Source organism: Rhinatrema bivittatum, chromosome 9 (assembly GCF_901001135.1).
Source record: "Rhinatrema bivittatum chromosome 9, aRhiBiv1.1, whole genome shotgun sequence".
NCBI lineage: Eukaryota > Metazoa > Chordata > Amphibia > Gymnophiona > Rhinatrematidae > Rhinatrema > Rhinatrema bivittatum.
This window is the reverse complement of record NC_042623.1, coordinates 199,546,300-199,559,027: the sequence shown is the minus strand read 5'-3', so window position 1 is coordinate 199,559,027 and position 12,728 is coordinate 199,546,300. Positions and strand designations below refer to the sequence as shown.

Sequence of the window (12,728 nt, the reverse complement as noted above, 5' to 3'; positions counted from 1 at the left end):
TTTCTCTTTCTTGTGCAATAGCAATAAATTCCCTTACCAGTTGTTGCGTGTCCCGTCCGCAGCAGGCCTGCAACTGGGCCTACTCACTTCCGGCACCTAGTTCCCAGTCCTGGCCTGTCTTCCCTCACGGCTGTGGGCAGCTGCCTATGCTCCCGAGCCTCCATTGCTTCCTTGGCCATCTGGCTCCACTGCGGACCTCCCCAGCTCCCAGCAGGTCTCCCCACGTGTGCCTTGGGGAGATGCCGCCATCCAGCATCATGCTGCCTTCTAGGCGCGCACATGCGCCTTGCCAACTTTTAAAGGGGCCGTGGCGGGAAACCAATCCGCGGCCCCAGATGATGTTGTTACCGGGCCCTGCTATTTAAGGCAGGGCCCACCACTAGTTCCTTGGCTTGGCAATAGGTCTCCACGCTTGTCGTGTGCTCGTTGCTTGTTCCTGACTTTGTTCCTGGTTCCTGTTCCTGACTCGTTCCTGTTCCCTTCATAGCCTTGTTTGGACTGACCTCTGGCTTTGACCCTTGCTACGCTTTGGACCATGCTCAGGACTGACCTCTGGCTTTGACCCTTCCTATGCTTTGGACCACGCTCAGGACTGACCTCTGGCTTTGACCCTTGCTACGCTTTGGACCATGCTCAGGACTGACCTCTAGCTTTGACCCTTGCTACGCTTTGGACCATGCTCAGGACTGACCTCTGGCTTTGACCCTTGTTTCATTTTTAGACTACATTTTGGGCTGACCTCTGGCTTCAACCCTCGCTCTGTTGACCTCTGTTCCTCGCCTAACTCACTGCTTGCTCTGACACCAGCCTGTCCCCCATTTGTCTCCTGGTATCTTCCTGGACTTGGCCTTCTCAGGCACCGGCCTACTATTACCTGGGTGTCACCTGTTCTTGTTCCTGGACCTCTTTGGCGCTTGGGTCTCTGGATCCCTAACTCGTCCAGACCTGCTGCGGTCTTCCTGTTACCTCTGCTGGTCCCTGGCTATCTTCCACTTCTCCAACTGGGAGTCATCTGACGGAGGCCCACCTAAGACCAGCCGGGCCTGGTACCCAAGGGCTTAATCTGCGGGGAACCGAGGGCTGGTATTGGCAAAGCTCCAGTTGGCCTCCATCTCCCAACCAGCACCGCCTCCCGACGGTGGGGACCCTTAGGGCTTGCCCTGCGGGTAGAGTCATCCCCATCTCGGGCCAAGGGTCCACCTCCAATGCAACAGGTTGCCAAGGCCATGGACTCGGCAGAGCCCTCTGCCCTCCAAGCCATTCCAGGCCTGGCCCTGAAAATCTAGGAACAGCAGCGGTTCCTGGTGGCGCTGGCCTCCTCCGTTGAGTGCCTACATGTCCGGCTAGATACCCACACTGGCCCTACAGCACCGACGTCCACACCAGCCAGCCCTCAGCCGTTGCCTTCGCCCTCTAGGGCTCTGTTGGCCCTACCCGCTCCATCCCATTTCAGTGGGGATCCCAGACTCAGCAGCACTATCAACCAGTGCTATATGCAGTTCACTCTGCCGTCTTCCATCTTCCAGGATGAACTCACGAAGGTTACCTTCATTATTTCTTGTCTGGAAGGCAAAGTGCTGGCATGGACTTCTCCCTTGTCGGAGCGTTCGGACTCTCTCCTTCAAGAGCTGTCACATTTCATGACTATCTTCCTTAGGACATTCGACAATCCAGGGATGCAGGCTGTGGCTAGCTCCAGTCTCATTCGTTTACGGCAAGGCCAACGAGCTCTCAACGATTATACAATGAGTTCCAGACCCTTGCCACAGAATTCGCATGGCAAGAGGATTGCCTTTGAGCCATTTATTTGGACGGTTTGTCAATTCAGCTTAAAGACGAGTTCACAGCCCGTGAGCTACCCTCCTCCTTTGAGGACCTTATTGATCTGGCAGGCCACATAGACCATCACCTCCAGGAGCGTGACCATGAAGTGCGGATGCCCCGACGATCCGCTGCAGAACGTTCCCATTCTCCACCAGAAGCAGGGTCTGCTACCAGCGGAACCCCATCATCAACTATAAAATGGAGGAACCCGTGCAGCTGGGCCAAGGGCATCTGTCTCCGGAGGAACGCCTCAGATGGAGGCATTCAGGTCTGTGCCTGTACTGCGGGGCTTCTGGCCACTGCCTCCAGTCCTGTCCTGTTCGTCCGGGAAACTCCCGGGCCTAAGTTCAGTTGGGGTCCTGAACTTGGACACTACTTCTCCAGCCCCTCAATTGTCACTGCCAGTCACCTTGACTTGGGACTCTCGCTCTTTCCCAGTCATGGCTCTAATTGATTCAGGAGCAGGTGGGAATTTCATCCTCAAGGATCTGGTGCACCTCCTAGGCATCTCATAAGAACATGCCATGCTGGGTCAGACCAAGTGTCCATCAAGCCCAGCATCCTGTTTCCAACAGTGGCCAATCCAGGCCATAAGAACCTGGCAAGTACCCAAAAACTAAGTCTATTCCATTTTACTGTTGCTAGTAATAGCAGTGGCTATTTTCTAAGTCAACTTAATAGCAGGTAATGGTTTTCTCCTCCAAGAACTTATCCTATCCTTTTTTAAACACAGCTATACTAACTGCACTAATCATCACATCCTCTGGCAACAAATTCCAAAGTTTAATTGTGCGTTGAGTGAAAAAGAACTTTCACCGATTAATTTTAAATGTCACATGCTAACTTCATGGAGTGCCCCCTAGCCTTTCTATTATCTGAAAGAGTAAATAACCGATTCACATCTACCCGTTCTAGACCTCTCATGATTTTAAACACCTCTATCATATCCCCCCTCAGCCGTCTCTTCTCCAAGCTGAAAAGTCCTAACCTCTTTAGTCTTTCCTCATAGGGGAGCTGTTCCATTCCCCTTATCATTTTGGTCGCCCTTTTCTGTACCTTCTCCACTTGCACTATCGAGACACCGCTATGCATCGCCTTCATTCACGGTGAACCGCTATCTGGAAGGATCTCCCAAGTGACGGCACCCGTCTGTCTCCTCACTGGAGCCTTACACGAGGAGGAGGTTGAAATCTTCATTCTGGAGAAATCCATCCATCCATCCATCCAGTGATCTTGGGATTGCCGTGGCTTCAGCGTCACTCCCCTCAGTTTGACTGGGGAACTTTACAGCTCACCGAATGGAGCCCAACCTGTCATAAAACGTGCCTCAAGAAGGTGGCACCTCCTCCTGTGATTCCCCTTGCAGTGACTGCTTCTGGTCTTCAGCCTCCATATGTGGATTTTGAAGATGTATTCTCTAAGCAGAAGGCAGATATCCTTCCGCCTCTTCGCAAGTTTGATTGTCCCATCGAGCTGCTCCCGGGCACTATGCCTCCTAGGGGTAGGACCTACCCACTATCTGTGCCTGAAACCCGAGCAATGACTGAATATATCCAAGAGAACCTGGCTAAAGGTTTCATCTGCCCTTCTGCCTTGCCCGTGGGCACGGGCTTTTTCTTCGTCATGAAGAAGGATGGGTCTGTAAGACCATGTATTTATTACCGTGGCTTAAATGCTATAACTTGCAAGGACAAGTACCCTCTGCCGTTAATCACGGAACTGTTTGATCGCCTCCAGGGCGCCACCATTTTTACCAAGTTGGATCTCTGAGGCACTTATAATGTGATCCACATACGCCCTAAAGGTGTTTGGAAAACAGCATTTAATACCAGGGATGAACACTACGAATACCTTGTCATGCTTTTTGGACTTTGTAATGCCCCTGTGATATTTCAACGCATGATAAATGAAATCCTCCGTGACCTCCTATATACTAAGGTCGTCGTGTATTTAGACGACATCCTCATCTTCTCTAAAGACCTGACCACTCACCGTGCCGACGTTTGCACGGTGCACCAACACCTACGAGAGAACCATTTGTTCACCAAGCTCGACAAGTGCCTCTTTGAAAAATCTAGTTTACCATTCCTAGGCTACATTATCTCTGAGCGAGGTTTCATAATGGACCCTAGCAAATTAAAGGGCATCCAAGATTGGCCCTGGCCTGTGGGCCTTCGGGCACTCCAGAGGTTCTTAGGATTCACTAATTATTACCGTCATTTCATAGCAAACTACTCCCTGCTGGCAGCACCCCTCACGGCTATGACCCGTAAAGGCAGTGACACCAAGAATTGGTTCCTGAAGCCCTCGCTGCCTTCCAGAAACTCAAGGATGCCTTCCTTTTGGGCCCTTGCTTACACCATCCGGACCCAAACCATCCCTTCATTGTGGAAGTGGACGCCTCTGCCATAGGGGCTGGGCCAGTTCTGAGTCAGCACTCAACCCAAGGAGTCCTCCAGCCTTGCTCATTCTACTCCCGCAAGTTTTCCCCCGCTGAGCAAAATTGCAGCATTGGAGATAGGGAGTTGCTTGCCATTAAACTCGCCCTCGAAGAGTGGCGCCCCTGGTTGGAGGACGCCCAGTTCAAGTTTATGATCTTCACTGACCATAAAAACCTCGAGCACCTAAGACATGCCCAGCGTCTCAATGCTCCCCAGGCCTGTTGGGCACTATTTTTCTCCTGGTTTAACGTCAAGCTCCGCTATCGTCCAGAGGAGAAGAACCTCCAAGCGGACGCTTTATCCCGCTCCTTTGAACCAGATGACACCCCAGACGAGCCATGTCATGTCATCGATCCTGCCTAAATCTGTCTGTCTGCCACCATCACAGTTCCAGCCAGGAAGTTTGTAGTACCTCGCCGGCTCTGAGAGAAGGTCTTGCGTTGGGCACATGACTCTAAATTAGCAGGTCATCCGGGACGTGCCTGAACCCTGTCTCTCCTCCAATGCTACTACTGGTGGCCCACCATGTCTACCGATGCCTGTGCCTACGTGGACTCTTGTCCAATTTGTGCCCAGCAGAAGCCATCAGCAGGTCAACCCTGGGGCCTCTTTCAGCCATTACCTGCACCTGAAGAGCCATGGACTCACTTATCCACAGACTTTGTGGGAATATGGTCATCTGGGTCATCATGGACCAATTCTCCAAAATGACTCATTTTGTCCCCTTGCCTGCCTTACCATCAGCCCCGGAGCTAGCACGTCTTTTCTTCCTGCATGTTTTCCGCCTGCATGGTCTACCCACGGATATTGCCTCAGATAGAGGCCCTAGGTTTGTCAACCGCTACTGGGCGCGCCTTGTGAAAAAAATTTGGCATCACCATCAGCCTGACTACAACATACCACCCTCAGACTAATGGCCAGGCTGAGCGGATGAACCACTCACTCAAGAGTTTCCTTCGCGCCTACTCTAATGATCAGCAGGATAACTGGGCGGAGTTACTTCCATGGGCGAGTTTTCCCATAACTCCCACATTGCAGCAGCAGCCACCAGAGTTTCACCATTCTCCATTGTATATGGCAGACAACCCCGGCTCCTGTTACCGATTCCACTCTCCGTACCTTCGCCAGCAGCTCAAGCCACGGCAGACGCCCTCCAGGTGCTTTGGGCCCAGACCAATCTTCGTCTGCCCCAGGCCGCGGCTCGGGCCAAGAAATCCACAGACGTTCGTCATCGTCCAGCACCAGAGTTCCAGCCAGGCCAAAAGGTTTTGCTAAGCACATGCTATATTCGACGCGAGCTTCCTTCACAGAGATTCGCGCCAAGATTTATTGGCCCTTTTCCTGTTACCCAGCGTATTGTGCCAGTCATGTACCAACTCAGACTACCACCGAATCTAGGAATACACAACTCCTTTCACTGTTTAAACCGGTGGTACTCTCCTGGCCTTCAGGCAAAACTGTGCCTTCCCAGATTGCTGCCGAGGCTGATTCCATGTATTAAGTGCGAGAAGTTCTTGATGTCCATAGAAGAGGCCGCGTTTGGGAGTATCTTCTCTCTTGGGAAGGCTACGGTCCCGAGGAGAATTCGTGGGAGCCTGCTAGTAACATTCTGAACAAGGGACACCACCTCCGATTCCATCGTGTCCATCCAGGCAAACCCGGGCCTCCAAGAGGGGAGCGCATGTCCCATCCGCGGCAGGCCCACGACTGGGTCTGCTCACCTCTGGTGCCTAGCTTCCGGTCCTAGCTCATCTTCATTCGTAGCTGTGGGCAGCCGCCTACGCTCCCGAGCCTCCATTACCTCCTCGGCCGTCTCTGGCTCCACTGCGGACCTCCCCAGTTCCCGGCGGGTCTCCCCACATTTGCCGCGGGGAGACACAGTCGTCCAGTGTCCTACTGCCCTTTAGGCGTGCACGTGTGCGCCTTGCCGTCTTTTAAAGGGGCCGTGGCAGGAAACCAACCCGCGGCCCCAGATGATAACGTCACCGGGCCCTGCTATTTAAGGCAGGGCTCGCCACTAGTTCCTTGCCTTGGCAACAGGTCTCTACACTTGTCGTGTGCTCGTTGCTTGTTCCTGACTTCATTCCTGGTTCCTGTTCCTGACTTGGTTCCTGGTCCCTTCCTAGCCTAGTTTGGACTGACCTCTGGCTTTTACCTTTCCTAAGCTTTGGACCATGCTCAGGACTGACCTCTGGCTTTAACCCTTGCTACGCTTTGGACCACGCTCAGGACTGACCTCTGGCTTTGACCCTTGTTACCTTTTTGGACTACACTTTGGACTGACCTCCAGCTTCGACCCTCGCTCTGTTGACCTCCGTTCCTCGCCTAAGTCACTGCCTGCTCTGATGCCAGCCTGTCCTCCATTTGTCTCCTGGTATTTTCCTGGACTTGGCCTTCTCAGGCTCTGGCCCACTATTACCCAGGCATCACCTGTTCTTCTTTCTGACCTTCTTTGATGCTCTGGTCTCTGGATCCCTACCTCGTCCGGACCTGCTGCGGTCTTCCTGTTACCTCTGCTGGTCCCTGGCTATCTACCACGTCTCCAACTGGGAATCATCTGATGGAGGTCCACCTAAGACCAGCTGGGCCCGGTACCCAAGGGCTCAACCTGGGGTTAATGAGGGCTGGTATTGGTGAAGCTCCAGTTGGCCTTCATCTCCCAACCAGCTCCGCCTCCTGACGGTGGGGAGCTGGTTGGGCTTGCCCTGCGGGTAGCCTAAACTCCACCCTCGGGCAAAGGGTCCACCTCCAACGCAACACCAGTCTCTCTCTCATTCTCCTCACTCTGTCCCAACAAGTCTCTGACCAGCATTTTCCCATGCTCTGCCTAATGTCTTTTTGTGTTTCTCTCTCTCACTTGCAATCCTCCCATCCTGTCTGTCTCTTCAGGCCTGGTGTGACTGGGTGTGCATACCATGCATTTGCATAGGGCAGCAACAGAAGAGGCTGTAGGGCCACCAGCGGAGCCAAACTCGCTGGCGGCTGAAGAGGAAGATAGAGGCTGCTGGCCACGCAAAGTTCAACCTGCCAGCAGCTGAACTTTTCCCGCTTCAGCGCCAACTCCCCCCCCCCCCCCTCCCTGTGACCATTGAGAAGAGGAGCCTGCGTGGCCGTGGTGGAGCTCATCTTACCACAGCCCGAAGAGAAGAGGAACCCGCAGGCCATGGTGGAATTCATCTCACCAGGCCCGAAGAGAACAGGAGACCATATATGTGTGTGTCTGAGTCTATATGAGAGCTTATGTATGTGTGTGATCCTGTGTGTGTTTGTGTGTGTGTGTATGATAGCTTGTATGCATGTGTCTGTCTGTGTGAAAGCCTATGTGCTTGTGTCTGTGTCTGTGAGTGCCTCTGTGCATGAGTTTGTATTTGTGTGAGGCCTGCGTGTGTGTGTCTGTGTGAGAGCCTGTGTTATGTGTGTTTGTGTCTTTGAATGACATAAGCTCTCACATAAACTCCCTCTCTCACAGGGAGAGAGGGAGTTTATGTGAGAGCATAGGGCATGTATATGAGACGGGCAGTGTGTAAGAGAATCGTCGTGTTTTGTGTGTGTGTGTGTGTGTGTGTGTGTGTGTGTGTGTGTGTGAGTGAGAGAGAGAGAAGATAGTTTGTGCGGCCCTATCTCCCCGAATCTACAAAAATCTCAGGGTGATTGGAAATCAAAAGAAGAGCAGGAGATTTGTTAATCCTTATTAGTTTTAATTATTGGGTATAATTTGATGTTTTTGCTGTTCTGAAATATTTAGTTTTTTTTGGGAAATATTAGAAAAATTTTTAATTATTGGATTTTTTGATGTATTGGTGTTTGGGAAATTTTGGATATTTTATTCATTAACTGGTTTGAAATATTTATTCTTTTTATGAGTTTGATTTGGAACCATGCCATCTAACATTCAGAAAAAAACTTAAGACATGGCTTTTCCGCCAAGCCTTCCCGCAACCTTCTGAAGCACACTAACAGCCATTAGCCACAATTCACGAACTCTGGAATTAGAAACCCCTAAGCAGCCAAAATATACAAAATTCTAACCTGTATTGTTATTATGTTCTCAGCTATTTGTCTCCTTCTACTCTTTTTTCCAGCTACCTATGCTTCCAAGTTTATCCTCCTTGTTGATTGTAACTTTGCTCCTTCTGTTAAATGATTATTTATTATTTATTGTTAAAGTTCCTCCCTGTTTTATGTAAACCGATTTGATATGGTTAATACCATGAAGGTCGGTATAGAAAAATGTTAAATAAATAAATAAATTGTGTTATATTTCTCGATTTTATTCTTTAATGTTTTATGAAGAATGGTTATGTTTTTGTTTTTCCATTGTTGCTCGGCATATAGAGGCTGGCTTGTGGATTCCAGTTCAGTTCTTCTCACCACATTTCTATTTTTACTTTCTGGACTCCTTATTCTGTATTTGGTCAGGGTCTGTCTGTATTCTGCATATGTGACCGAGGTGAGCTATTTTGCTGGCATGTAGTTTCGGTGTAGGGATCTATACCAGCCTGGCTTGTTCTGTTTTCCCAATAGGAGGTGTATTGGTGTTCTAGGGCCTGGTGCAATATGTGCAATGTTGCCTTTTCATAGATAAGGTTGCTAGGATTGTTTTGGTATGGGAGGTTTACTATATTATAATGGTAATTATGTTTATTCATGGCTTTCTGAGGTGCAGAGTTTTCTGGTTGGCACCACAGCAATGCTTGTAAATATAATATACATGTTGTAAGTGATATTTTGCCTCAGAAGACTGTACTTATGAATATTCATTTTCATGTAAAATGTGTTACAAGTGCATAATTACACTTTGTGTGGCTATAGAGGTGGTGGGAGTGTAGGGGGTGGTGTGTGTGCAAGGCTGTAAGGTTTCCCTAGGGTATGTAATACCCTTCCCATGACCATGGGTTCTGTGGAGGAGTGGATGGGTGTCAGTTTTTAAAAATATAGATTGCTGGAGGGAGCTGGGCTTTGACGGCCCTGGGACAGAGACTGAATGAATCGGGGGGGGGGGGGGGCGGGCAGCACAGTAATTGTTCACACAGGGCAGCAGCAAAGCTAGCCCCTATCCTGCGTGTCTCTCACTCCAGCCCCAGCATAGCATCTCTCAACCTCCATGAGAACTACGATGAGGACTTGGCAGCCCCTATCTAATTCATCCTGTACCCCCCTTCACTGTCTACCCAGCATCAGTATATCCCGTCCAACCTCTCTTTTATTTATTATTTCTACCCCACCCCCATCCCCTGTTGGTTATTTTTGCCCCCACTCCCTTCACCAACTCTGGCTCTGTCACCTTTGGCTCTCTCTCACACATACCCTCTGCCCCACCCCCACCCTGAAATTATTTCTGTGTCTTATCATCCCCCATTTCCACCTCAGGCTTTCTTTCACACACACACCCTCCCACCCTGGCTTTCTCGCACTTCTCTACTGCCATTCCTCCAACTCTTTTGAACCTCATCTACCCCTATCCCTGACTTTTTTTTTTTTTTAATGTTCCTTCCACTCCTCCTAAACTATTTCACTCTTAAAACTCCTTCATACATGGCTCTCATGCAACCCCCTTATCCTGGCCCCGTCTCCCTCAATCTGTTCTTCCCACCTTAGCCATGGTCCCCTCACTGCAGAACACATGGCAGCATGGACCTTGGGTTGGAATAAGGTTCCAAACGGTCTAATCTGCATTGTTGACTTCAGGGACACACAGAGAGAAAGATGGCATTCACCCCTTCCCCACAGCATTCAAACAGCTCCTCACCTCCCAGCGTTCGTCCCCCTCAACTCTCCCAGCTTTCATGCTACTCCCCCCAGAAGCATTCACCCTCTGCCCCCAAGTATTCATTTCTCTCAACTCCTACAAAATTCCCCATTTCTCACTCTCCCCCTCTCCAAGCATTCAATCCTTTTCAGCATTCACCCCCCCCCCCCCCCTTTCCCCTCCCGGAAATCATTTTGGCTTGGCTTGAGCTCTGGGTGACTGCCTTCTACCCTCTGCTGTGAGCTGAATCTCAAGTCCTGGGAACCCAGTGATGGGCTAGGCCTGGGCTGCTCTTTGCTGTCCTGTCTTGCTTCCCTCCCTTCCTGTCCTCCAGTGCTGCTGGTCGCAGACAGGAGGGGAAGACAGAGCAGGGATGAACAGAAAAAAGTCTCTGCTCCTTGCTCTGGGTCCTCACTTCTGTTTCTACTGCGGTCAGCAGCACTATGAGGATAGGAGAGGAGGGGCTGAAGCAGAGATTAAAGCAGCCCATTTCTGCTCTTTTCTGTTGTGTGTGCTCACTAATTCAGCCCCTCCTCTCCATTTTTTCTGCAGTGGTGCTCAGTTGCCATGGGACAGAGCACAAGAGCCACATTTTGCACCTTGAAAAAGCCATATGTGGCGCCTGAGACACGGGTTGGCCACCCCTCATTTGTTAGAATGAACAAAAATGTTATAACAGATATGGGAGAAAAGTCATTTTTTTCCCCACTGATTTTTCTCCTCTTTTTGTTATAACATTTTTGTTCATTATAATAAACTGATAAATTCCAAGGGAAAATAAAATAGAAGCCGAAAATGAAGGTGCATAAGGATCTTTCCTGGATCAGTGTTACTTTAAGAATTTGACAGCTCTGTTTAGAAGAACAAATACCTATCAGGGGAAAATGAGTGAAATGAGGATTTTGTCTAAAAGTCAGTAAATGAAACTTGCAGATTGTGATGGTGTTACCCTGAGTTTGGTACCTTGTCTTGTATCAGGACTTCAGGATGAGCACAGAGGTGAACTTTGCTATTAGCCAAACCTTCATCTTCTACAATAAGAGGTACCAAAACAACATGTATTAACGTCTTATAAGGCGCCTATGAATTTCACGTTTAGATGTATTTTATAAATTACTTAAAATATTTTCTTTGGATTATAACTCCTCCTTCCTAGCCTGTAGTGGAATGGTCCAACTTCCATTTGACTGTGTGCAGTGGCACAGTATTGAAAAACCTGTGGGAGGCGCAGCTTGTGAGCCTCTATAGTGCCTTAGCAAAGTTCCAGATTAGATGAGGGGTGCTGAGAATGAGAGTAATTAGGTCTTCTAATTTTAGTTTCTAGAAAACAATGAAAACGGAAAAATTAATGTAACCATGACTCTGTCTTAAAACCATAGCTGCAGCTAACAATATATATATATAGTTAGCGAAACAAAATATCACATTTTTACATGAGGTATAGGAAACTAACATCTGATCAATGAAAACATATTACTTGTTAAGCGAGAGAATTTCCCCCACCTTTTTCTTTAATAGAAAATAAATTCCTGAAAAGCATGACCTGGGTGACCCCTGTGCTTGTCAGCATGGAGTTACTGTTGTGACTCCTTTCAACACTGTTTCATGGCCTACTAACATCTAGCTATCTTTGCAGATCTAGTATGGATTTTGTTATCTCATGAATTGGCCTACAAATATTTAACAAAATTAAAAATACCAAAGAGAGTTCTCCAGTAGTAAACTTTTCAACCCAGCATATATTATGGAGATTTGTTTCTGAATTTATGTACTGTTAAGTATGAAGACTTATTTTCTCTCTTTTGATACCATTAACAATAGTAATAAAGTCATTGTTTTGTAATTGGGTTTGAGAACATCACTGCTTGAAATTCTTGCTTAGCTTCTATTTTTGGTTTGCAAAGTCTTTCAGCCCCCTGTGGATTTGATAATATACAGAATGATTTAGGCCACTGTTCCATAATACTCCACACTATCAAGAGCCACCACCATTGTTAGTAGACTGAGATGATCTTTACTGGAAATTTTTTTTTCTTTTTTTTTTATAGGGTGATGTGCACCAGGCCCTCATTGTTCTCCAGAAGGGTGTGGAATTATGTTTCCCTGAAAACAAGATGCCAGCAGATACCAAAAGCAACCTTATCCATGGCCAAGCTATGCTGCTAGTAGGCCGGTTCATGGAGGAAACTGCCAACTTCGAAAGCAATGCAGTGATGAAGCAATACAAGGTGGGCATATGACTGCAGAATTAGGGAGAAGGGCAGTTTGAATTATGTTAGCCCATTTCTGTGTCTAATTTTGAAAAAGCTTGACTCCCATTTTTCTCTCAAACATGGGATAAATAATACTGCACATAAAACCAGCATGTATCAATTCCCCAGGCACTGATCAGGTCAAGGGTGGCCCAGTACTTACAGCAAGGTGATGAGGAGAAAATGAGAAGTAAGTAAAGGAAAAAAAATCTAGCAATATTACAAGCCATCAGGGTAGCCAAGTTGGAACCAACAGGCTACCACATCCCAGAATTCAACTAAGTTTATATCAGCAGTTGGAGGCTGTCTACTGTCCAGCAAGGCCAGAAGAAACTAGGCCAGGTGTTCAAACAATAACCTCAGTAGTTTTGATAGCAGTTTAGATTATTGCTTGGTGGTAAAATGGGTGGGGGGAGAGCTGACTTGGATTAGTCAAGGGAACTTGTATGCACATTTATCCAG

General features: G+C 48.5%; 1 protein-coding gene across 5 annotated transcripts in view; it reads left to right on the top strand.

Moving 5' to 3' along the window:
• The window catches only part of ATR (ATR serine/threonine kinase), a 368,882-nt gene that overhangs the window by 290,957 nt on the left and 65,197 nt on the right, over positions 1 to 12,728 (top strand). For all 5 annotated transcript variants that reach the window (XM_029617054.1, XM_029617056.1, XM_029617057.1 and 2 more), the window contains one exon: positions 12,063 to 12,242. In XM_029617054.1, coding sequence (XP_029472914.1) covers positions 12,063 to 12,242 — 180 coding nt within the window. The remainder of the gene's footprint in view (positions 1 to 12,062; positions 12,243 to 12,728) is intronic.